The sequence below is a fragment of the Sciurus carolinensis genome, chromosome 14, assembly GCF_902686445.1.
Source record: "Sciurus carolinensis chromosome 14, mSciCar1.2, whole genome shotgun sequence".
In the NCBI taxonomy this organism is placed as follows: Eukaryota; Metazoa; Chordata; class Mammalia; order Rodentia; family Sciuridae; genus Sciurus; species Sciurus carolinensis.
In genome coordinates, this window is record NC_062226.1 from 61,640,388 (window position 1) to 61,668,240 (window position 27,853).

The 27,853-nt window shown below is 34.3% G+C and overlaps 1 protein-coding gene across 47 annotated transcripts in view; it reads left to right on the forward strand.

Moving 5' to 3' along the window:
* Window positions 1–27,853, forward strand: part of Ptprd (protein tyrosine phosphatase receptor type D) — a 629,514-nt gene that overhangs the window by 446,281 nt on the left and 155,380 nt on the right. For 27 of the 47 annotated variants that reach the window (XM_047523757.1, XM_047523758.1, XM_047523756.1 and 24 more), the window contains 7 exons: window positions 1,294–1,563; window positions 4,474–5,055; window positions 15,490–15,623; window positions 18,095–18,239; window positions 21,441–21,746; window positions 22,630–22,823; window positions 24,946–24,972. In XM_047523757.1, the coding sequence (XP_047379713.1) occupies window positions 1,294–1,563; window positions 4,474–5,055; window positions 15,490–15,623; window positions 18,095–18,239; window positions 21,441–21,746; window positions 22,630–22,823; window positions 24,946–24,972 (1,658 nt within the window). The remainder of the gene's footprint in view (window positions 1–1,293; window positions 1,564–4,473; window positions 5,056–15,489; window positions 15,624–18,094; window positions 18,240–21,440; window positions 21,747–22,629; window positions 22,824–24,945; window positions 24,973–27,853) is intronic. The other 20 variants (XM_047523790.1, XM_047523791.1, XM_047523798.1 and 17 more) reach the window with 2 other exon arrangements.

The window sequence follows — 27,853 nt, forward strand, 5'->3', positions numbered from 1 at the left end:
CTCCTAAAAACCCAAGAGGAAACCATTTCTCTCTCACCCTCTCCTCTTACCACGTTCAAAACACATGTATTTAAACACACATAAATGTGCAGATTATCTGAAGCAGGAACACTGAACTATAATTGCTTGGTAATTTCTTCTGTTATGTTGCTTTAATATAACCACTTCTCTTAATGTCATGTCCCACTGTGTGTTTGAGATCTGATGTCCCTCAGTTTGAATGTAGCCATAGAAAACCTCTTATTAGATTGTGTGGTCGTTGGTGTTGTCTTAACTTAGATAAGAACTGAATGGAATCCTGAATGCAAAATACTCAGCTCCCATTCTGAATTTGCAGTTTTTACCTTTAGCAACCTCAACTTAACCAAATATCTTCCAACTTTCAAACCTCTCATCCCCTAAGTCCCCATCCCAACACTATTCCTTCTCCTGTTGTGTAGTTTTGTTTCCCTGTTATTTCTTCTATTGTCATTGTCATCTTGGATTCCAGCAATTCTCCCATTACCCTAGCACGGGCCTTGAGATCCCATCTTATGCATGCCTTGCATGACTTAGTCCAGTATCTCTACTGGTGTTTGCCTGTTTCCTCTTCTGTGTGTGTGTGTGTGTGTGTGTGTGTGTGTGCGTGCGTGCGTGCGTATGTGCGCGCACGCATGTGTGTGCATATACATATATATATACACACATATATGTATATTTTTGTGTTTGTTCTACTGTTAGTGTAAGGTTTTGAGGCTGCATCCACTCTGAATCTGAAAGCAAATAAATTATACTTTCAGTGTATTCTAGGAGATATTTTCTAGGGCTGGGATGTGACAGTGTGGTCCCACACATACATTCACATCAACTGGAAGTACACAGTGCTGAAGTTGGCTTTGGTTGTCAACTCAAACATGCTGATGATCTTCCAGTCCCCTTTTCTGCATATACATGCATGCATATAACCAATCTTATATGCATGAATGTATATGTTTCTGTGTTTATCTTATGCATGATATTTGTGTATTGTTAGTTTGTAGATAGTTTTTTGTGGGGCCCTTGTAGGTCTGAATCAACTTTTGTATGAATGTGTCTAAGTTACCAATGATTAAACTAAATAAATTCTTCTGTGCATACACACACCATACTTGTATGGTCTGTATTATCCACAGCTTTTCTTTGTTTTGTTTTTGAACAGTCCACGATATGTTTCAGTTGTTTAATTGTGTCTGTACTTGTGCATGTGATGTGTTTAGCAAGCCGCTTTCTTCTTGCCTTGTATATGTTATCATCTTCCCTTGTGTTTTATTCCAGTTCGCCGTGTCCCACCAAGATTCTCTATCCCACCCACTAATCATGAAATCATGCCAGGTGGAAGTGTTAATATCACCTGTGTGGCAGTGGGGTCACCAATGCCTTATGTGAAGTGGATGTTGGGGGCAGAAGATCTGACACCTGAAGATGATATGCCAATAGGAAGAAATGTCCTAGAACTGAATGATGTCAGACAGTCAGCAAATTATACCTGTGTCGCCATGTCCACACTAGGTGTCATTGAAGCAATAGCACAGATCACTGTTAAAGGTATGCTTTGAAAATCTGGGTACACTCAAGGTACCTGACAAATGTCCTTAGGAAATCTGTTTTCCAGAATTATGAATTGAATCAATTCATTTCTGTTTCAAATGTATATAATCCATATATAGGTAAGGAAATGTATATAATAAATGTATATAATACATACATAGGAAAGCAAATTCTTACTTAAAATATTGACTGTCTGAGTAGGAATAATTGTCAAAATATTCAGCAATAGGCAGCCCCGGCACTATCCTGGCAGAGTTAGGAATTCTAGATCTGATTGATCATCATGGTAAGACCAGTTGCTACCAGCTTCATACTACTCTAGAGATTTGATAGGAGTCCCAGGAAGAATCCAAATGAGTATTGTTAAATGTTTAAAGTCTGTGAACATGAAGGAAAAAAAGAAAAAGAGCATTGAAATTAACACAATCTAATAGTGCAATAAGTTTTTGATGAACCATAGCACAAAAAATCGAATGCAAATAGCATTATCATCTGTTTTACTTTTATCCTTCCAGTTGCATAGATAAGTGCTCTGAAATGTTTATTCTTGAAATAAATGTACTAAATACACCCAAAGCACTATATTCTATGACTATTTCGAATTTTAAAAAAATTGAATGTGTGGGAGTATAAGTTGTTGTCTCAAAAACTTGGAAATGGGGTCATACTGAGGGTGACTTGTTTCCTGCAAATGTCTAGAATTATTGCAAAATGAGCACAAATTATCTTCCCTTTCTTTAAAGTACAATTTTAGAAAATGCAACACACATTAAATTGGTGTCATTATCTCCAATTGAATATATATATATATATATATATCAGATACGTACCATGTAAAACCATTACTGTGATGTAATAGCAGAAGTGCACATTATCAACATTCATCATTAGTTTTTGGTACTAGGAATCAAACCCAGGGCATTTTAACACTGAGCTATATGCCCAGCCCTTTTTAAAATTTTTCTGGTTTTTAATTTTTGTTTTTAGGGTCTTAACAAGAGGCTGAGGTTGGCATTGAACTTGTGATCCTCCTGTCTCACCCTCTGAGTTGCTAGAATGAATAGGCATGCATCACCTCACCCAGCTATTTATTGTCATTTAAAAATAATGTACCACGTGTCCTTATTACTTACCTTACATTATAGACACAGAACAATAAACAACACTTAGAAAAAATAGCATCAGTTAATATTAGTAAATATGAGTTTAAACAGTGATATACTTATTTGCCTTGAAATTTCAGAAAGATAAACAGGAAATCTCAATTACCTAGTTCTTTAAAAAAATGTCAGGCCAGACAGAATATTTGAAGAAATATCTTTTTATTATTTTTTTAGAAAATTCCTGTGGCCAAATATTATCATTCTATAGTTCTTAGAGTAATATGCAAATATTAAATCACCTCTCTTCATAATAACCATTAGAATTTTAAATATTTGAAGGTTTGCCGAACACCTTAAAGAGTACAAAAGCAGAATTCACAGTACACTAATCTTATCTACTTTTTTTTCCCCTTTACTCAGCCAATTCCCTACCCATTCTACCTAAAAAATAAATAATGCTAAGGTTGAATCTTGAAGATCAAATAATGAAAAAACCAAAATGAAAGAAAGGAGCGTGAAGATAGGAGAATGAGTACTGACTCATTCGTCAGACACTTGACAATTCTCACTTAAGACCCAACTCTGTATGGGCCAGTCTTCTAGGTATTGTGAATGCAGCAGGAAGTTCATAGTACAAGCCTGTTGCTCTGGGAAAGCATCCTATGCAGGGGTGTTGCAAGACCCACACAATGACCTGCTTATATGAATGTTACCTTCCTGGTTTTCTCTAAAAATATCTGTTGGTAGAATTCCCCTTTTACAATGGTGGTCTACAGTAAGGCACTTAAATAGAAGGCTACCGGTATAGATGGTTTATATTCTTAAAAAGGAGCATTTTGAGTTGGGTTCTGTTAAAATGAAAAAATTGGATCTCTTAAAAGATGGATTCAAATGCAAGTGTTTGTCAGGTAGCTCTTGTTTCAGATGCATATAATGTGGAACAAATAATTTTTATTAAGTAGAATATAGAAGTTTTTATTGACAAGAACATGCTTTAGAAAGTGATTTGTAAATGTCTTAATTTAGTTCCTTCAACATTTTTACAAATTATGAAAAAATATTTATTTGAAATTACTGTTCTTTTTAATCTCTATTTTTTTTTTTCTTTTCTCTTTTTGGGTGGTGCTGGGAATTGAACCCAAGACTCCATGAATGCCAGAGAAAGATTTAACTCTAACCCTACCTCAATATTCTTGGTTAGATCATTTATAAGACAATTTTCATAATGTTCCCTATGCCCTATGTTTATAAAAGAATATGGGAACTTTTCTTTCATAGTAATTTTATTTCAGTATATTCCATCTTTTGTTCTTTTCCTTGTTGATAGTTAGTTATATCATTTATTTGTTGAAGCAGGGGAAACTAGATAGTCAAGCTTTTGGAGTAAAAATAGTAATACCTGCATTTATGTTCTTTTGAGTATTATCATATTAGCTCATTAATCTTCACAGCAAACCCGTGAAATACTCAACTGTTCAATATAACTCCAGGAATGCAGTTTTTCCTGTTTTTCACATGAGAAAACCAAATCAAGGAAAGGTTAAGGAGTATAACCAGGATCATTTAGCAAATAATGCTGGATTTGGATACAAACTCCAAAATATACTATCAGACCCTTCTAGTGAAATGGGATTTGTGTCACCTGTGTGTGTTTTATTGTACTTCTGGATCACTTAGTAACTAATTTCATCTAATTAAATCCTTAGTAGAGATATGTAGTTCTATCATTGCAATATCTAAGTTTGTTGATTTGTGCAACATTGTGGAGCAGTTGGGTAGTCACTGTGTTTTTTCTCCACCCAAGCCTTACCCAAACCTCCAGGAACTCCAGTAGTGACAGAGAGCACAGCCACGAGCATCACACTGACATGGGACTCTGGGAACCCTGAGCCTGTCTCTTACTACATCATTCAGCATAAACCTAAAAATTCTGAGGAACCTTACAAAGAAATTGATGGGGTAGCAACCACACGCTACAGTGTGGCTGGACTAAGCCCCTACTCGGATTATGAATTCAGGGTTGTTGCTGTCAATAATATTGGGCGTGGACCTCCCAGTGAGCCTGTGCTAACACAGACCTCAGAGCAAGCACCATCCAGTGCCCCAAGGGATGTCCAGGCACGGATGTTGAGCTCAACCACCATTTTGGTGCAGTGGAAGGAACCTGAGGAGCCGAATGGACAGATCCAAGGGTACAGAGTTTATTATACAATGGATCCTACTCAGCATGTCAACAACTGGATGAAACATAATGTAGCTGACAGCCAAATCACTACTATTGGCAACTTAGTGCCCCAGAAAACATACTCTGTCAAAGTCCTGGCTTTTACCTCAATTGGAGATGGTCCTCTTTCAAGTGACATACAAGTCATCACTCAGACAGGAGGTAAGTAAGTAAGGGTCAGGCTGGGAAGTAGGGCGAGAAGGAGGAGATAGGGGTGGGAAGGTCACAAAGACAATATAAATTTTAATTTTTGAAAGTCAGGTCTTCAAATTGAGAGATTGTGATAAGATGTCTGAAAAGGAATAGGCAGAGACATCTGAAAAACCAAATAATCATGTTAGGCTGAGGTATGTTTTTAGCATCATTTCTTTTTCATTTGTATGAGAATAAGTTGAAGATTTTTCTGCATGAGATGATGAATGCCCCCTTCTTGCATCAGTTTGATACTAAAAAACTTTGCTACTTTGTACCAGTGCCTCTGATAGAATGGTTTCAAGAAATTACTTAATTTATATAAGATTGATTTGAGATAAACTTTAGAACTAAAACTGCCAGGGATCTCAGATATTGCTTACCAGGAAGCTCTTTGCTTTATAAAAATCAATGTTGTCTGAATGGCTTAATTTTTTGTTTTTCTTTTGTGGGGTGGGTAGGGGTGGGCTCCGATGGATGAAAAAAACAATTGAATTGGCAGAATCTCAGATCAAACTTCTGGGGCCTTATTCACCCATTTTATGAGGTGCTAGAGCAGATGCCAAAGTACTTTATGGAGAAAAACTTGGCCCTACCAGTGGTTTTACTTTCCTAAGAGGATATCCAACCTCTGATATTTGGCTTCAAGTGATCAGTTTTGCCTTGGGTTGGGGATATAAAATACCTTTCTTCTGAAGCTTGTTCTTTAGCATCAAATTCCTGCTCATTTGACTTCTTATTGTGTTGGCACCTTGTAAAGGTGCATTAATCTTTGGCGGTTTGCCTTTGGCGTGTTCTAGGAATCTGTACAGAGCTGCATTATTGGAGATAGTATCTATAATGTGTAGGTATAACTCACTGCTAATCTTGGTGATGGGTTAATACATTTTCTCAGGTGTTTGAACTGGATAACACACTGTTATCTGGTTTCCCTGGTACCTGTGTTTCACTGAGCCACTGACTTATTTTCATGGTATGGAGTTATGAATCATATGACTCAGTGTGTTCACTATTTGTCCTTGGCACACACGATCTCAGAGCATATTTACAGCTGGCCCGGTTTTATTTTCTTAGTGTTATTTGGTTCTCTCTGGCTGGTTCATGGATTTACTGTTTTCCCTACTACAGTGTACAAAAGCTCACTATAAAAAATATGATTCACCGCAAATGTACTAAATATCATCCTTGTTCCTTCCTCACTTGCCATTTTTGATTTGTCTGTATTTATTATCTTTATTAATATGCAGATAGATTATAGATTGATTTTATCATAAAAGTCTCTCACTAGAAAATGTAGAAATCTATGAATCTTGTTCTATTTTTTCTTGACTAAAAGTGATCAACTGTTTGAGATTATTTCTTAGGATATTTTAGCTGATCCATGACCATTAAAAGATGAGAAGTAAGAACTAAAATTTTCTAATTTTTCAGCTGTGATTTTTTTTTTTAACATCTTTTTTTTTCCTGCTCTTTTTTTTTATTGTAAACAAATGGGATACATGTTGTTTCTCTGTTTGTACATGGAGTAAAGGCATACCATTTGTGTAATCATAAATTTACATAGGGTAATGTTGTTTGATTCATTCTGTTTTTTTCCTCCCCCCCACCCCTCCCACCCCTCTTTTCCCTCTATACAGTCCTTCCTTCCTCCATTCTTGTCATCCTCCTTAACCCTAACCCTAAACCTAATCCTAACCCTAACGTTGAATCCCAAGGTCGCATTTGTTAGCTCTGTGACCTTGGAGAAGCAATTTCATGTGTTAGCTTTCCGTTGCTATGACAAAATATCTGATACAAACAACTTAAAAAGAGGAAAGGTTTTATTTTGGCCCATGGTATCAGAAGTTTCAGTTCATGGTCAGCTATCTCCCTTACTTTAGGATCTGTGGTCAGGTAGAGTGTCATGGTACTATGGAGCTAAGAACTGTGGAGCAAAACTGTTCACCTCATAGTGGCTGGGAAGCAAAGAGAGGAGAAAGAGACAGGGTCCCAATACCGCCTTCAAAGGCATGCACCCAATGTAATGACTTCCTTCCATTAGGCCCCATGTCCTAATGGTTCTGCCACCTCCACAGTCACGATTGGTAAAGAATATGAACCTTTCAAGGAGCATTTTAAAATCCAAACCATAATATATTCTTTCTGAACTTCAATTTTCTCACCTATAATAATGAGTGCCCTGCAGAATTTGGTGTTAGTCTTTGACTTCTAGGGCTACTGTGACAAAGTGCCGCATACTGAGTGGTTTATATAATTGGAGTCAGTTGTCTCATTTCTAGGGCCCAGAAGTTCAAAATCAACTTGTCCCTCCTTTCTAAGGGCTTTCAGGGAAAATACATTCCATTCTTTCTGGTAACTTCTGCTGGTGTGCTGACAGTTGCCTGGCTTTAGAAACATCATCTGATCTGTCTTCCTCTTCAGATGGTGTTCTCCTTATAAGCAAGTATTTGTCCAAATTTCCTTTTTATAAGAACACGACTCATAATGGATTAGGACTCATCCTAATAGCCTCATTCAAAATAATTAGAACCCCAATGATCACATACCCAATACAGTCACACTGTGATGTACTGTAAATTAAGACTTAAATGTTTGAAATGTTTTAGTACAGTTCTATTACAGTTCAACTCATACCAGAACTGTAAATTAGATAATGAATAGAAATATGCTATAATTTAACTACATAATAATAACAGTAATGTCAGATAATGTATAGACTGGTCACTATGCTAGGAACTTATATATATTAATTTTCATGATATCTAATTGGGTAGATATAGAGTTATCATTTGACAGTGAATAAATTCATGATCAAAAAAGGAGAAGAAAAGACTTGGGCACTTGTCTTGGATCATAAAGTTATTTAATGGAATAGAATTTTAATGCAGGGACCCTGGAAACTTTTAACCATGAATATCTTTCAATTTAGGAATTTCCTAATTTTAGTTATTTTTTAGTGTTTTTTGTCTAGAAGATGTTGAAAAAATAGAGGCAGGAAAGAAAAACACAGTATATCATTTATGACTTTAAAAATTATATGTAACATATTTCCAAAATATTTGAGGTGGCTGTTAAATCATACTAGGGCAAAAGTTCACTAAAACATGGATATATGAGAAAGTTAATTTATCTGAAATATGCAGGAAGAATAACTTTTGGTTTTTCATAAGAAACTCATTATACTCAATCACTAAATTTGACAATTAAGTTTGTGCCTACCAGTTTAATCATAGAAATCTATAGTTTTGCAAATCTTTATTTTCAGAAGACAGGAGAATTTAGCTACCCATAAAACAAATGTTTTCCTGAAACTAAATCCAATCATACAAATTCTCTGGACACATAAACATTGAATGACATACACCAATGCCTTCAGTCACAAGTTGGTAAAAATAGAGAAGTGATGTTTAAACAGTGTATTTCAATTTTTAAAAATATTACCGGCAGGCATAATATAACACTGAATCAGAATTCAGTGACAATAGTACTGTGAAAGGGACAACGGAGTTGATGTGATCCAAGGACTCTATTTTTGCAAGGTCTGGTTTAATTTAATGGCAAAATTTAGAAAATCAAGAAGAATGGGTCATGGATGTGTTAGAATAGTTCTCAATCTCTGTTTGACTAACTCTTTTTTACATTAAGATGTTTCCAAGAACCTTCCATGATAGTTGTACCTTTAATGCTCATTGATTGAGAAGATGTATGATGACATAGTGACTCATGCTTGCCAAGATCAATAGGCTAAGGAAGCCCTCCAAAAGAGTCACTGATTTGATCTGTTCTATAGGCTTAATTAACAAAGGCCATTTGATGTTAGTGGACACCTGCCAAATACAATGATGTTAGTTCTGATGTAATTAATGCTGAGCCGCTCCTTTTACTTATTGCTGACTAGCTAATTCTTAGGATCATTGCTGTACAAGAACATAAAACCGTTATAAAATACTCCTGTAGAGAGGTTATATAAAATTGAAAGATATGATTGTTTCCACTGCAATTCTGTCTCTTCTAAGCCTGCAGAAATTTACTGTTCTAAAATATGTGTGAAATTAAGTATGTTTTAATTACATATACACAAAAATGTGCATTTTGATGTCTTCTGTGTCTGACAGGTGCTCATTTCATTTTATTATCTTTAATTCCTCACACTCGCATTCCTAGTTTTGTTTAAAATAAGATTAAAAAGGAACTTTACGACATAGGGTTTAAGAGAAAGTCCTTACTTTGGTTCTTATCTGAGAGAACTCACATTCTGATTGATAGAAATTGGGGAGTGTTATAAATTTATTTACAGTGTTTATAAAATTATAGAAAATGAAAATGTTTATTTTGAAATGCAGTCAACAAAGAATTTCCCCTCGAGGGTGAATGTTAGTATAGTTGACTGTATTAAAGTTATCTTTATTTTAAATATGAAAAGATTTTGGTTCAGATGATTATTTTCTAGAAATACAAATCTTTCAAATTTTTAATAACTAACTTCTTTTTTTAAAATTTATTTCATCGTAAACAAATGGGATACATCTTGCTTCTCTGTACATGAAGTAGAGGCATACCATTTGTGTAATCATACATTTACATAGGGTAATGGCGTTTGATTCATTCTGTTATTTTTTCATTCCCCCTACCCCTCCCACCCCTCTTTTCCCTCTATACAGTCCCTCCTTCCTCCATTCTTGCCTCCCTCCCACCCCCTATTATGTGTCATCATCCACTTATCAGAGAAATCATTTGGCCTTTGTTTTTTTTGAGATTGGCTTATCTCACTTAGCATGATATTCTCCAGTTGCATCCATTTGCCTGTAAATGCCATAATTTTATTATTCTTTATGACTGAGTAATATTCCACTGTGTATGTGTGTGTGTGTGTGTGTGTGTGTGTGTGTGTGTGTATCACAGTTTCTTTTATCCATTCATCAATTGAAGGGCATCTAGGTGGATTCCACAACCTGGCTATTGTGAATTGAGCAGCTATGAGCATTAATGTGGCTGTATCTCTGTAGTATGCTGATTTTAAGTCCTTTGGGTATAGGCCAAGGAATGGGATAGCTGGGTCAAATGGTGGTTCCATTCCAAGTTTTCTGAGGAATCTCCATACTGCTTTCCAGAGTGGCTGCCCTAATTTGCAACCCCACCAGCAATGTATGAGTGTACGTTTTTCCCCACATCCTTGCCAACACCTATTGTTGCTTGTGTTCTTGATAATCGCCATTCTAATTGGGGTGAGATGAAATCTTAGGGTAGTTTTGATTTGCATTTCTCTTATTACTAGAGATGTTGAACATTTTTTCATGTATCTTTTGATTGCTTGTAGATCTTCTGTGAAGTGTCTATTTCCATAGCCCATTTGTTGATTGGGTTATTTGTATTCTTGGTGTAGAGTTTTTTGAGTTCTTCATATATTCTGGAAATTAGTGCTCTATCTGAAGTATGAGTGGCAAAGATTTTCTTCCACTCTGTAGGCTCTCTCCTCACATTGCTGATAGAAAAAACTGTTAATTGCAAGTAGTTTACCTTGGAGAAATGGGGATGTATGGCTGTTAATGAGGGAAGCATTTTACTGTGCTATGGAAGTGTGCTCAGTTTTAGAAAACACATTCAGGAAGGCAAGGGGACATCCTATAGTTTTCTTATGTAGATAAGAAGAATATTCAGCAACTGTACTTTACAGAAGAAGCACAAATAAAACTGTGATAAAAAATTTAACAAATCACATCTTAAATCTAATGCATAAAATAAGTGATGTTCATGCTAGTTGAAAGCATTCTAAATTTCGATCCCCTTGAACATTCTCGAGAAAGCATATCTTACTTTTATGCATTTTGTTGATTATTAGAAAAAGCCTACTGATATCTGTGAGTATACCTTCATACTATAGTCCTGGAAAAGGTAAAGAATGGCATATATTTACCAAATAAATAGTGGTATCAAATTTAACTTTTAAATTTACTTCAAGTGCATTCTACATATTCTGTAAATTGGAAAAGTAATGAAATATAGACTAGGACATTTATAAATACTATGTTTTAGTTTTCTACAATGTTACAAACCAATGTATTGGTTATGTCATCAGGCCATTTAAACAAACTAGAAAAACACTTCCTTCAAGTCATCAAAATTATGAGTCCAGTGTAAATGCTCTCTGAATAGTTTTAGCAATGAGTATAGGAGCACTGGATGTAAATAGAACTGTAATAAAATTTAACTTTTTCTTATTTTAGTTAATGACAGTTGGCAGTAAGATTTGTACAGTTGCTTGTGTGTTAAGTACCTATTTTGTCAGTGATATATGTGTGGCACTTACAGATCAGACTCCTTGTTTTGAATTTTGTTTTACTACAACCATAATTCTGGCTGTTGCTTTTATTGTTATTATTATCATTTATCAATATGCTAGGTAAACACATTTTTAAATGTGTACCTTGTTAAAGTATTAGCTCTTTTAGCAATAATAGGTTTTCTAGTATCTTTGGTAATATTTCATATTTATAATGTGACAAGATAATATTGTAGTTTAGCGGTATAATACGTGCCAGCCTTTATCTGGAGATATTACCTAAGTTTTACTCAAACACCAATCTCTTCTAATATATCATCATTTCACACAACATAAAGGATTTTTCATGCTTCTCAATCTTTCTTCATCCTGTCATTGTGTTGCCTTCAGATATTTATGTAGAACATAATTGTAGGAATAATAAGGTACTTGACATTTATCAATGGGGTTATCTAATTTTAAGGACTCAATAGCTTATATTTTTATTTCCTTATGGGTACTAAGTAATCAAGGAGGAGCACATGAATGTACAGGATATAATGATTTTTAAAATGTGGTTTTAAAGAAAAATTTGTACTGCACCTTCATTTCTGCTTCCATAGTTGATTGTACATTTGGCATATGGTCAATGTTCTCACATCTTCCCTTTTAATGTGGAGTGATTATTCTCTGTGTTCTAGATGCATTCTTTTTATTTGCTCATAAGTTTCAAGGATCTCAGATTTTTCTCACATAATTGATGTTAAGTTAATCCGTGTGAGAAATGTTACAACACAGAAAAACTCTTAAATACTGATAGAAAAAGAAGTAGTAAGTAACCGTAAAGGAATACAAATAAGTACAATATTTAAAGAGTGAGAGCTTAAGATATACATATGTATATAAATATGCAAGACTGAGATTATAAGAGATGTAAATATGCATATATGTAAGTTTATATATAAATGTGCATATTTAATTATCTGTTTTATATAAACATATATAAACATGTAAAGAAAATCATGAATATTAAAGTAAAACAGAACCTCTGTAGCCTCAGCGTTTGGTATAACAGTTCAGTTGACTGATAACAAAACTATTCTGTGTCTCCCAAGTGGTGGTATGAAACCAAATATGAGTCTGGAGCCCCCTAAAGTGTTTTCCTGTTTATCTATATTATGATCATTAAGACTAGTATGTTTGTGAATTAAATCCATTCATTGGACAACCTTTGATTTTCTCTTGAATCCTCACCTTTAGTAGTTTTTTCAAGTATAACAAAATGATCCCAAGGAGTGATATCTTTATGTAGAGCTTCATTTCCCAAGAAAGTTTTAGTTGCTCTCAAGCCACTTATAATAAAAAGTTAATTTCAAGCACTTATCCATATGCTGAATTTCATCTGTAGGCACATTTTATCCCACATAAAATTTTTTAATTAATTAATATTCAATCATTAAAAATTGGAAGATTTTACTTAGAGTATTCTTTAGCAATTTCTGTTGAAAAAATAAGCAGATACTCTGAGAAGTCTTGGCCCATGTTTTACAAGGCAGCCACTGGCAGGCTCTGAATTTGACCTGTTAGCCCTCTTCAGATGGGCAGGCACTCTCCTGTTGGCTTGTGGCCCCATATAGTATGTTTACTCATCTGATTATTTGCCTGATATCTCAAGCTTAAAATCTAATGAATGATTTTTCTAAGCCTCTGCATGTTAGATGAGGAGTCTTAATATCAATTCATGTCAACAATTACTTTGTCCACGAGTAAAACAAAACAGAAATAACGATTCATCTCTGAGCCTTTGATATGCTCATTTAATTCATTATTAAGAAGGAAGGGACCCCTAATAGAACCAAACAGAATTAGAAGGTCGGATAAAGCATGTGTCACTAAATAAGAATGAAAACTTGAAACTAACCACAAATTCGTTGAAGACAAATTAAAAGCAAAAAGTAAACAGTTGAAGTAAGAAAAAGTTAATTGGTTTCCAAGATGTTTTCGATCAGTTTCAATTTGTTATTAGCATTGGACAGGAAGAAAATTCCTAACAAGCCTCTCTTTTCCTGAAAGTAGCCCTTCAACATTGTACGTGGTTCCACTTCTTGATGTTGTACTGTATTCCAGTTTGGTTTGAGTGATGAGTTAACACAGGCTTTCTTCTTTTCCAGAATTGTGGAAATTAGGGGAAAGAAATTAATAAACCTAGAGAAATATGAGAGTAGCTACATACACATGAATGTGTGTATTTTTAGACTGAAAAGCTAACTCATCTGAATATTAGAATTCAATCATAATTTTCCCATCTGATTCTCTCAGCTTTCATTGTTGGACCTGTCATTGCCTTTGGTAATTCCATTTTTAGAACTATTGCATTTTCCTATCTTTTTTTGGGGAGGGCAGTTTGCCCATTTGTTTTTATTCCCATTTGTTTCTGTCTCTCTTGCTCCTTGATCTTTCATCTTCTTTTATCTTTGACTCTCAATCCAAATGATTGTCTTAGGTTACCCATTGGGTATGTACTTGAAAAAATTGATACACTGTTCAGAAAATAAGTTCCTGGAGGCATCAAATTAATGAGAAATCACAAGACTTGTGATAGAATATGAGGAAGGCAGACAGAAATATAAGACATTTATTTATGGCCACATCAGTCCAAACGTGAGTGTATCCCCCAAACTCTATGGCATACACACAGATGCAGACTAACAAACAGGCAGAGGAATAAAATAGTCACCACGGACCCCAGTAATCACTCTGAGACTCCTTTAGATTTATAATCTCTCTTTAAACAAAGGACCTTCTTTCCCCTCTGTAGTCAGACTACAGAGACATGACTGTAGGAGGAAAAAGAACAACATATTTTTGTGTGAAAGTTCTCCCTTTTTTCATGAAAATGATGCTTCAAGTGTTATTTTAAAAGTTAGATATTAGCAAAAAGTTATATTATTTTATGTATGTGTTTTAGAATGTTTATTCCTAACTTGCCAAAAGGCACACTTTGGAAGAGTTCTTTTCCTTCAGGTATGAAGTATTCTCTTTTTTTTTTTTTTAATACAATACACATGAAATTCTCGTGTAAGGAAATGGACGTATGTTCAGGTCTAGCACATGGAGACACACTGTAATATCCACGGCAGTGATTAAAGTATTTAGCAATTGCCAAGGCATGGGCACCAGCTGATAGCAGAAATCGGCCAAGAACAATTTAATACACTTAGATGTGTTAGTGATACTGTGACATACATCAGTCTTATGTATAATAGGTAGAGGACTGTAAGAGTGGTTAGGTTTTGACTAGGAAGTTTGGGTTAGTATTTGACTAAGGTTCTATAAACTAAACATTTCCTGTTCTTATTCTAATAGGTGGCTCTTCTAAATTATCTATTACATAGATTATGTGGCTAATGTGAGAATTACAGAAAACCTCTGTTGTTACCATGCCACTACAGGCAGTATTATGTTTGTTCCACTTCTAATGCATTAAATAATTTAAAATAATTTAAGAATTAGAAGTAATTAGTTATAATTAATGAAGTGTTTTTTTTTTCATTTTTTTCCCTCTGTTTTTGATTTCTTTTTCACCTCTTTTTCAAAACGTGGGTTGGTAAGAAAAATACTAGGTGATTCTTGGCTTCCTTTAGAGTTTGTTGATGGAGTAAAGTTGATATTTTATAAACCTAACTGGAGATAAGTTTGAAAAATACATGTAGAGCTAGAGAATAAGTTCCCCCTGAGTTGTAAATAACTTTTACGGATTTAGCACCTGTTAGTTTTAGGCAATATTGCAAATGGCACTGTGTAAGTCATCTCATTTCTTAAAATAGTATTATTAAGTTTATAATTTTATTATCCTTAACATTGAATCCAGAGACTTATATATGTAATGTACTTTTAAATTCTATATCTGTGTACATATTAAACTGCACAAGGGCAAGTATAGTATTTATCACTTTGTTCTTGAACTTTGGAGGGACAAAAATGAACTGTGTGCAGAGAGGTTAAGTTGGACAGTACAAGTCATCTGGTTCTCTTTAAGCTTGCGTAGGTAGGTGTATTCTGAAGTGTTAGATGGATGCACTCTGGAAGGATTTGGGAATACTCATGGTGATGGTGAGTTCATTCCTTTGCCTTCCTATTTTTAGTACCAGGGCAGCCACTGAACTTCAAAGCAGAACCGGAGTCTGAAACAAGCATTTTGCTGTCTTGGACACCTCCACGTTCAGATACCATCGCCAGCTATGAACTGGTCTACAAGGATGGAGAGCATGGAGAGGAGGTAAGACCATGCTTCACACCTTCGTTGCCATTCATTGCATTGGGTCAACTGCTTTATCTCTTTGAACTTGTCCAGGGTCTTGATCAGACATCTGTAGAGGACCTTCATAGAGAAGACTTATTCATCATAAAATGTCCTTTATTTTCTATATTTCTTATATCAATGTGGAGACACATGATTGAATGAGGACTATACCCTAATAAAAGTCACTGGAGAGATGGAGTTGTCCATTTGTCCAGACTGGTTTTAGAGAAAGATGCCCCAGAGTAAATGTTTATTGGCACACTAAAAAGTATTTGATATGAATATATATATATAAATTATATGAGATATATATATAGATAAAGTATATATAGATATAAATATAGATATAGATATATAGAATGTGTTAGTATGCTGTACAAGTACAATGATAGTTGATTGTGGAAAGTATGAACCAAAAATCAATATGATGAATACTTGTGTTAATTGATACTGTTTCTAAGAGTTTCACATATCTTAACTCATTTAATCCTTATGATAGCACTGTCCTTAAAACAAAGCAGGGGCACAGGAAAGAAATTAAATGATTTGCCCAAGTTCTTACACTACTTACTCACTGGCAGAATGTGGATATGAATTGGGGCAGATAGATTCCAAGTATTCTTAATCATTAGAGTCTACTCCCTCTGGGATTGCACTTTGAATAGATGGTAGAAATGGATATTAAGATACATCACGGGTGGGAGGTATAGCTCACTCCTTAAGCACTTACCTAGCATGTACGAAGTCCCATATTTGACACTCAGACCTGAAAAAGAAATTGAACATTCTTAGAATGGGAGTGTGTAATTGTAATCAATATGTTTCCCTTTTTTGTGTGAAATCCATTAGGGAACATCAGGAGAAAAAAGAATTAGTGAAATTGTATTAGAGAACTCAATCCTTATAAGTCATTTTATTATAACTCTTAGCCGTCATTATCTAATAAAAAGTGTTCAAAAAGCTGAAGAATTAACCCCAAATTGTAAAAAGGAATAAATTTTTAAAAAACTTGCATATTAAATGATTATTGTAAATTAACTCATTGGAAATAATATACTAAATTCATATAATCTTATAAAATTTTATTTTTATTATATCACTTTAAATTGAATGAAATCTCAGAAAAATTTTTCAATGCATGGTTCTTAGAATTTTCTTAGAAAGCTGATATAAATTAAGCATTCAAAAATTATATAATTGAAATGCAGAGATGACGATGTACTCCTGATTCAACTTGAGCTGTGTTTTCCATAGATATAAATTAGCATTAAAATTTAAGTCTTCACCACCAATAAACCTGAATAAATTCAAAGAGTTAAAAAAAGAATGGCAATCCTTTTGAGAATATTATGGATAAATGTTGGTACGCCTACTGTGCTTTACAGATTTTTAGGGTATTTTTTGTCTTATTTAGTGAATCCAAAATTTCTGAGAGCTTTTATATTTGCAAGCCAGAACACCCTAGGGATGTTTTCTTTAGTTTTATATTTAAATTCCCCTTGACTGATTTGTTTGTGTAACTAGCAAATACTATTTGATAAAAGCCTTAAGATAATTTATGCTATTACTAGATTACATGTTTGCTTGCAATTAAAGTTTACTATAGACTAGTGTTCAATCTGAGGTTGAATACTCATGGACAACTTTATTTTTTCTAAATTCAATGGCAAATTTCAAGCATAAAATATTTATAGCCTTTCAATAAAAGAAATCTTATTTCAAACATTTCTGATAATATTAAAAGATGTACAAAGTTTGAATATATATTTTTCTATATGTAGGTTCTGTATTCCTGAAAAGGAAGTTTTCATTATTTTGAATGAACCTGGAATAGTGATATGGTTTCACTGAAAATTATTCAGCTTTCTTCAGTGACTAACATCTGATGTTTAGTTTATTAGAACTTGGGGAGTTCTATCTCTTTTGTGGCAACATCTTGTATATTGTATGGTAGTTACTGTTGCTACTTCTGGTTATATTTTCTTATCCCTCTGTTTATATTGTAGAAGATCAAGGGAGACTGGTATCTGTTCAGGTGAAATTGCTCATATTTGGCATCTTCTTTTATCAGGGGCAGGTGTCATTTTCTCTTGTGGTCTGTATCACAGCAACATGCATGTTTTTAGGGTAACACATTCCAGGGTGTCAACCTATCAGACTCCCTCTTATCTGATGAGTTTGCATAACATTGTGGACATTAGAAAAGACATCAGGCTTTATTTATTCCAGCCTTTGCTTATCTTTTAAAGAAACTTGCTTTTTAAACTATGGTGCTTTTATTATATAATAAAAATATAGTATCATCCTTGATTCTCACTGTTGATTGTTTTGTGCTGTTTTGATATCATTATAATTCTGATGACAGAAGTCCAATGTTACAGACAGTATGATTAAGAGAGTTTGCATGAATCTTAATGAAGATGACCAAATTCTCTTATCACTCATAGCAACGAATTACCATTGAGCCAGGGACATCATACAGGCTACAGGGGCTGAGACCAAACAGCCTGTACTACTTCCGTCTGTCTGCACGCTCTCCTCAAGGCCTAGGTGCTTCGACTGCTGAAATATCAGCCAGAACCATGCAATCAAGTAGGTGTCTCTCTTTGTTTACTTTATGCCCTTTTTTATTCACTAGGACATATTTCTGGCATTTGACTTCACCAACTAAACACCCCTGCTAATGGGCTAACTAGTCAGTTATCTATGTGTTTGTAAGCATCTCATGATCATGTTGTCTTCAAACTTGGTCCAAATAAAATAATTCCTGTCCTCAATGGAAAGTCTTTAAGAGAAGTTAGTAGTCCTCCACAGGTGAAAGGCAAGTGAAAGCAGTTAGCTCAGGCCCAAGGAATGAATTATAGGACCGAGAGGTAAAATTTAGGTTGTGAACACTACAAAATAGTCAGAGAAGGACACAGCAAACTAAAGATGCAGTGAAAGACAAAGTTTTTGTCTCTTTAAAACACCTTTACCTTTGCTAAGAAACAAGTCTTTATTTCAGTATTGTTCCTACTCAAGAGAAAAACTCAACTCTTAATACTAGTTTCTTATTAAATCTGCAAGAGGTACATGTGGAAATTGAGAATGGACGTAGAAAATCTGTATTCCGAGAAATTTAAAGAAACCAGAATGATCACAAGCACATTTGCAATCCTAAATTATATTTTGTTTCCTCAGGTTTGATTTCTTTTTGTAACTTTCACCCTTAAGCACAGTCGTGTTTGTGATAATGGTGGTTTATTGTGTCCAGAACAGATTTTTTTTTTAAAGCATTACATAGGACATTGTTTTTGATGGAAAGTTTGGTGGCTCACAATATTATTGTTTGCTTTTATAATAGTAAGTATCTACAATTGGATCAGAGACAATTCTTTACCCTGGACTGAAGAGTTTTATACAGTTGTTGTCTTAACATGTTTTGTTTGATGTTTTCTCTATGCTTTTTGACATGGTAGCATATGAAGGAGATAAACCTCAATATGAATACATTGTATTTTATCAAGAGTATACTGTTGACCTCATATTTAGAACTAAGAGAAAATTGATATTTATGTATTTTAAAAGATTAGTTTCCTTTCATATATAGAATTCTTTAATTCATTTTCTATAGACATTTGTAGTCTTTCAGGGTGTTTTGATGATAACATTTATATTCTCCCTCTTAATTAAAACATGATTATTAATCTGAAGTGTTTTAGGATACTGTGATCAGTTAGTGATTATGAATTTTTTCCCCCAAAATTTCCTTTCATTTAAAAACTGACAGATGTAAATTAATGAAGTTTCTATATATCTGCTTTGAATTTCAGACAGGCTAATAAATAGTATTATTCAAGGTAATTTCTTAAAATTGAGCACTTAGTTAAAAGAAATGTTACATGTTTCAATATTTTATTTTGCATGGTTTACAAGTCTTTCTTTTTTACATGAATACATTTATAGACATAAAATGAACTTTTGTAGTTGCATGAAAATGGTACCTACTCTATTAAAGTGAGTTTCAAATAGTGTTGAGTTTATTTCCATAGACCAGCAGGTCTGAAGGTAGCAACCTAGTAAAAACCAAATAAGCTTTTTAAAAACCAATCATGAATGAGTTCTTGTATTACATGACCAATAACTTACTATGGATTATGATAACACTTAAAATATAGTCTTATAGTTTGAGATTTAAGAACTCCCATTCAGAATCAGTAAAAATGATATTGTAGTAAATTTGGCAAATCTTATTTCAAATTTATTAGACTATCCTGTGAAAATTTCTTTTTTATCAATTAGGAGATTTTCATTTTAATTGACTATAATGATGAACTTAAGGCATATAGATTCAGAGAGAGCAGTAATCCTCCAAACAATTCAGTACATTTTACACTCCTTAAGACTTACTGTCTTGCTTGCCTTGGTGGCATGTGCTTATAGTCCCAGCTACTTAGCAGGCGGAGACTAGAGGATCATTTGAGCCTAGGGGTTCAAGACCAGACTAGGCAACATAGCAAGACCCATATCTCAAAAAAGAAATAAAAGAAAAAAAAAACTAAGGGAATCCCCAGATGACATATTTATATACAAAAGTTACCATATATATCCTTTTGTTTGTCTTCCATAGGAAGATACATTACTTAAGAACAATTGGAGAGAGTTGTGTTGAACTTCATGGATTTTCAGTTTTTTTCAAATAATGATGTTTGTCTCATTTGATGGAAATAATTGCTCAGAAAGTGACTAGTTTATTTTAGAATGGGTATTAAGAAAGTATAACTTTTTACTCTTATGTAAAACCACTTTACATAATTGATTATGCACAGAATGAAAGATGTTGCACATTAGTTATATCTTTTCCAGGTGATTCTTGGGTTTTTTTTTTTAAGTAATTATTTTTAATGGCATTTATTGACATTTTGAAAGGGATAGATGATTATTACTGATTTTATCAAAATTTGCTGGTGGGATCTAATTTTTTATTAGCAATGGTGTCTCAAGAAGAGTTATAATAAAAAAGCTGAAAGCTGACATAGGGTAAGTACAAGTTACAGTCAGAATCAACAAGCCTGACCTTACCCTCGGGTAGGTAAATCTTGGACTGTGCATTCTCATCCTTTATTGATTCTGCATGCTCACTGTATTTGGGCTATGATCAATGTTAGGTTAACATTTTTCATTGAAACCAGTCATGCAGACTTTTTTAGATAGGGTGAACCTTTTTATGTTTCTTGGGCTTTTCTTTCTTTTTCATTGGAACTGGTGGAAGGGTACCTAGCAGTTATTATAAATTTCCCTCATATGAATCCTTTCATAAATGAATATGGTATATGAATCGTCCTCATTTCTAGAATGTAGAAGTGAAAGCATGAAATGACACCTGTGAAGCATCATCAAAATCTCAAGGTTAAAAAAAATTAGCATTATTTGCAGCCTGGGGCGGGGGCTGGATAGTCAGTATAGTGGGGGTGGGAATACTGAGGGATTGTTTTAGAAGAAGAATTTTAAATCTCAGGTAGGTAATTTTACTTGAGGCTCTATTATCTTAAGGTTTCATTTTCATGTACTCCCCCCACCCATTATTTAACAATTATTTTTCATCACTTATTCATTTTTTTTTTGGTTTATTCATATTACTAAGCCAAGGTACATAAATTTATCTTTAAAACTTTAAGTTTCAAAGCCTTATTTTTGTTTTGTTGCCCTTATTGTTTATTTATTTTTGCCTTTTCTTTTGTTTTATCATTTTTTTTTTTCCAACCACTCCTGTCCTTTCACTCAAATCCTCCTTTAACTCACTACCAAAATAAGAGCCGTCAGCTCCTCCTCAAGACATTAGTTGCACCAGTCCAAGTTCCACTAGTATTTTGGTAAGTTGGCAACCTCCACCAGTGGAAAAACAGAATGGCATTATCACTGAGTACTCCATCAAGTATACTGCAGTGGATGGCGAAGATGACAAGCCTCACGAGGTTTTGGGAATTCCTTCGGACACTACCAAATACCTTTTGGAACAGCTGGAAAAATGGACTGAGTACCGGATCACTGTGACTGCCCACACAGATGTCGGCCCTGGCCCTGAGAGCTTATCCGTGTTGATTCGAACCGATGAAGATGGTATGTTGCCTCCGCTCCATCAGTTTGCACCCTTCTGACACAGTCTCGGTCTGCTGCTGTCTTTTGATAGGCTAACAGTTCTTCATTTTTTTTTTCCTCTGCTCAGCTTTTTACCCAGCATTGCTGTTACTTCAGTCTTTTTGTCAAAGACCTGTCTTTGCTACATCCTGGGATTCTTTTTTTTTTTTTTTTTTCCCCAGTCTCCATGCAATAATTTTCTTCCCTTTAAAAGGACAAGTGTGCTCCTGTGATCTTGCAATCCAGCCCTTCTCTGTATCTCCATGTAAAGTCTTCGGTGTTTTTCTTGACTTTTTGTAATCACTTCTTGTTCATTTTGAAGTTAACTTTACAAAACTGCCTTCTTCTTGTTGCTTTTTTTTTTTTTTTTTTTTTGTCTTGCATATTTCAGAGACAATGATGCTCGACATTCAGTTTTTGGCATCTGTCGTTTGGAATACCTTTGATATGAGAAAAAGAAGATAATCCGTATAATCAAGAATCTTTTTATTCTGCTATTAAAAAAGAAACCTTTAAAAAAAAACACACAACAATCAGTTTTTGTTATTATTTCAGTGCAATACTCTTTGTGCTTTAATGCTTTGGACCTCAAAGCATCTTCCTTGGCTTTTGTACATTTTTTTTTTTTACATGTTTTTCTATTTCTCTGATACTCTTTTTTTCTTCCATTTTGTTTTTTTGCATCGGTCATGTTTTTTGATCTTTTCTTAAAAGGTAGAGCAGATTGGTTGAGCATTTTCATTGGTTGAAAATGTGTTCTTCAAAGCAAACATAGTGGGGTCGACCCATTTTTAAGTAAAGAAAATGCTCTGACTGGGTGGGACAAGTGCCTATAATTTTCTTTTATCCGATGATGTTGTTCCAGTTCCTAGTGGTCCTCCTCGCAAAGTCGAGGTAGAGGCTGTCAACTCAACATCTGTTAAAGTCTCATGGCGCTCACCTGTGCCCAATAAACAGCATGGCCAGATAAGAGGATACCAGGTCCATTATGTGAGGATGGAAAATGGTGAGCCCAAGGGCCAGCCCATGCTGAAGGATGTCATGCTGGCAGATGCACAGGTAAGCCCATGAAATTAGGTGCCTTCGTTTTTACACAATGGATTTATCTTAGTCTGTTCCTTAAAATTGGCCCTATTTTAGTTTTAGTTTTTATTATTATTTTTTTTTTACATTTTTAAAAAAATCTGGATAAAATTCTGGGTTTTTTAAAACATGTTAATGTTACACTTCTAAGCAGAAGTGACATCAGGTTAAGAAGTAAATTGTAATGAAATGATCTTAAATCTGTGAAAACATGACTTCTTTTAAAGACCGATATTCGACTCTTTTGAACTCTTTGAGTCTGCCCCTCTGACCTCAAAAAATTGATTGATTTAATCAAATCAAAGAGAAGAATTCTAAACTGCAGTTTGTTGATAGAATCTACTTTTCTGCCGTGCAGGAACTGCTGGGAACTATGTTGATCTAATTTCTAAATGTATGACTTCTTCCAGTGAAGAACAGACATTTTTATTCAGCTAAAGGTGTCCAAGTAGCATTTTATTTGGTATTTTATCAAATCACATATTTGATGAAAATAATGGCTTCGTGTCTCAGAAAATGAAAATAAGGATAATAGTTTGTTGTCATTAGTAAAAATTAGAGTAAAATTAGAGTTTCCCAGAGAATAAATAGCATGTCCCATGTTTAGCCAAGTTAGAGTACTAACCATGATTAGTTGAGTATGTGAGAAATTCTTTTGATCTTGGGGCAGTGGGTTACAACCTTGGTTTCACAACTTGGTTTTGTAATCAATTGCTTAAAACTGATGGTTGGAAAATTTTGGTCTTCTTATTTAGAGGTGACTTGATTCAAGATAGTCCCATGATAAAATCTACTTGTATTTCATGCATGTTCCTAAAATTATTAAAATTATTCAATTTGTATTGCCATGCTGGAAATTAAACATAACCTGTAGACTAGCTTACTTTTGCAGTTTTGAATGGTGATGAGATACTATGAATGCTGAATTGCTTTGCTTCTCCTGCAAATTGGTAGTTGAGCGGGAAAAAGGATGGAGTTTATGAAATTTTAAAATTGATTTCAAATGAAAATGCTTTCCTTTGTTTGGAGATGGGAAGTATTATGAACCAAGTTAAATCTTCTATACTAGGTTGCCAAGTTTTATGTTGTTTTCTCTGTGGAGAAAAGGGGACATTAAATATGCCTGTGTTTCTAAGGAAAGTACTTACCCTCAAAGCCTTAATATAAGTCAATTCACAAAAGTGCTTACACTTACTCCCATTTCAAAACATTCAAACAAAAGGAATCCAGGTTTGCAGTTTACTTTGCTATCCCAAATCTTGTTGCATATATATTTTATTTAAAGGTCACTTCCATATATGTAGGTAGAGATTTGTGGTATCTCTTTGATAGTGAAAAAGGGCCATTGACTTGCTTTTTTATAAGTATTTATTTTGTAATACCTTGTAAAGTTAGAAAGTTCTCATTAAGTATATAAAGCTATTATTGCTATATTTTTGAGAGTCTGAAATTACAGAAAAGAAAATAATATGACCAATGTGCTTTGATGTCCTTTGATTCTTAGTTATTTAACATCAAAAAATGGTAATTTTATCTGTTTTGATTGAATTTAGGGAGTTAATGGAGTTATATAATGCATTAAATGTCAACTCTTTTTCTGTCTTCTACTGAGAAATTAATTGTCCATTGCTTATTTTTCTTTTTTTTATCATTTATTCTACTTGACTATTCATTGAAATAGGTTTTTGCTGTGGTTATATGATTTTAATATAATGAAAGATATTAATCCAAATAGTAATTTGCATTAATTGTGTAATAGAAAAGAAGTCAAAATAAATGTCATGAAGTAGGATATTAGTATAAACCACATCTTTTTTTCTATGCTTTATTGATTCCTTTTAGTAATCCATACATTAAAAAGTACATTAGCTGGGTTTAGCAATATCAATAGTATAACATATTTAATTTGGTTTCACACTTGGAGGTGAGGGAGCTGCAGCATGACACTTATATTCTTTCCAATTTTATTGTATATGTTGTTTAAATTACTTTTCCTATTTTTTTAATCAAAGGTGGACAAAACTGCCTTTAGTAGGCTACAAATTTCTCTTCATTTCTTTTTATTTTGTCCCCGCCCCACCTTCTTAATCTCAATCAGTGGGAATTTGATGATACTACTGAACATGTGAGTAATTTCTGACTGCTTTGTCCAAAACAGACTGCATTGTGTATGCCTGTCTTTTCTGATCACCTTCTTTCACTTGTGATTTGTCACCGCAGTTTGCTTGGATGCATGAAACTAACTCACCGTTTTTAAGTTATCTTCACTACCTGTGCACTTTTCATTTTGGTTACTGTTTTGTGAAATCAGCATGGTGCTACTGACTGCATAAGGAATGGGCTCCCGATATTTATTTTGATTTCTGCTACTAATTCTGCCTTGTGACATAGTCAGAGGAGACATGCTTCAAATGAAGGCATCCCAGACTGGAGGTGGCAAGTGGTCTGGTGTAGGTTGCTCATCATCCTTGTATTGAGTGGACAGCATGAAGTAGATCTGGCTACTACTGGTTATCTAGATGTTGCTGTTCTCCTTGTACCCATAAAAATTTGAGTGAATCATGCCATGAATTAAGAAGTTTCTCACTGTGCAAGGAATGCTTTTTAATATAGTTTAATGAGTGGTTATATTATTTATGGGGAGTCTATTGTATATAATACTGCAGGGGATACAGGAATGAAAGAGCTCACAGTGTAGATAGCTAGGAAGATGTGAAATTCTGGAAAGTTTGTAAACTACAGCAAATGAAAAGGCCTCAAGCAAGGTGGAATGTGTTAGGAATGACAATGTCAGTAGGAGTTTTGAATTCAGACAGTGGACCAGGATGGTAGATGAGGTTGTAAGGTGGACTTGAGATATTAAGGGATGAGTAACAGGTAAATAGGTGAATGTGTATGTGTTTTGGGGAGTTGGAGATTGGAACACATTTTGGGCACAGCAGAAGCAGTCAGGAAGGCAGCTGAGATTGATGTATATAGTTGGATGACAGCATAGGACACAAAGGAAAACTTAGGGTAAGAATGTTATGTAAATACAGCTAAGGTGAATTACATGTTGGAAAACTTGAGGTTTTTTTTTTAATTCTGGAGAGATGAAGAAAACTATTAAAAAGAAAATAAGATAAAGGTAACAAGGAAGGTATTACTTTATCCACTGTACACTTTTATTGCCAGAGTATAAGGTTCTTATTGGGAATCTTAGAAAATACATACAGAGTATCAGTTCTCGTGGAATTAAGAGTGTAGCAGAATTTTGTAAACTTCTTTGACCATGATGGTAAGAAATAGATGTATGTTTTGAGCCTGTACACACACATTTAACTGAAATAAGTTTTATAAAACCATACCTTATTTTTATATATGAAGAACTCTTAGCATTTTGTATTCAAGTCTGTTACATTTTCTTTCTGTTTAAATGCTGGTTGCAACTTACTAAATTGATTTCATGACCTACTAAATGGATCATTACCTGCAGTTTAAAAAACCAGTGACTTAGTAGATAAATTAGATAGTGATAATATAGCAAATAGTAAAACAAAGGGAAAGAGTTCTTTTTACTAATTTACTCATGAAGTGAACAAAATTCAACAAAGTTGAAACAAATGAAAAGGGAAGTTTTCATTATCTTAAGAATTGACTAACACTTGCTGAGCCAGAACTTGAAGAGAAAGAGGTGAGAGAAAACTCATAAGTTTTAAAGGGAAATGTCCAGCACATTCTGACCATATGCAGACTACTGCAACTCAGGATGGTTAAGGCTGGAGATAAATGTGTGACATAATTATTTCGGGTTTTGAAGTGAATGCAGTTTTTTTCTAGGACTAGAGAGGAATGCAGCAGACTAGTACTGTGACAGAACCTCAGGAATGCCAACCCTTAACAGGCAGGAGCAGAGGAAGATGAAAAGGAGACAAAGAAGCAGTGGGAACTGTGGCCCTCCCCTTAGACATACCCCTTTGACCTGAAACTGCCAGCTTAAAGGAAGAAACTGTAACCCAGGAGGTGCAATGATCAAGACAGATCCAGGTGTGACTGGCAGTGATTACACTGCTGAAAAAGACATGCCCAGTTTTAAAGGGTGTAACTTATGTTATCTACTGACAACCTAGGCAAGAGGAAGGACACATAAAATTAGTCCCAATTTTTTGAATCATACATTTATAGAGAGCTGCAGACGTATACGTTTCTTGGCTTTCAACTTGGTGATAGAACCAAGCTGCTGCCTTTTCCCTGTTAGCCTCTTTTGCTTTTTAGCAGTAATCTAGGGAACCATGGAAAATACTTAGTATTTATTCTTCATAATTCTTAGAATAGCTATTTTGTCTACCATAACATAAAATATGACTCAGATGATTTACTTGATTTTGGTAACCTCTGTAATATGAGTGAAACCATCTCAAGATCCTGCAGATGAAATACTTTTCCCAAATAGTTTCTTTATCTGGTGGCATAAAATCTCCAGTGGCTCTTCAGGATGGAATCTGAAATGTTTTAATTTCCACATTGATGATATTCCTACCCTTTTTAGAAAACACCTTGTCAAAAGCTGTCATATTTGGGGCAAGTTTCAAAAATTGAGTTCTATGATACCTGTTAATAGTCTTGCTAAGAAAAACCCTACTGGACTGCATACAACCCAGTGTTCATTGATATTCATGGTGCCTTTAGGTTTGGATAAAAATGGCATTGTGCATTTTCTTAAATTTATCCATAGTCAATTTGGAATCATGGACATGCCAAAAATCTGTGTGTATCATATGCATGAGTAGCTCTAAAAAATATACCAGAACAAGTCAGTAACTAGAATTCTGTCTAATGACACATGTAACCCCTAATTTGTAGAAACAGTTCAAAGATCATCTGGTCTTATGATCATCACAACTTTGGGTCCTTATTAAAAGAGAAGTAAGATAGTTGGTACATAATTTGTGAGATCTCCTATTTTCTTAACAGTTGAATGAATTAAACACATATTAGCCATGCAGTAGATGTCTTCTTATAGTTTT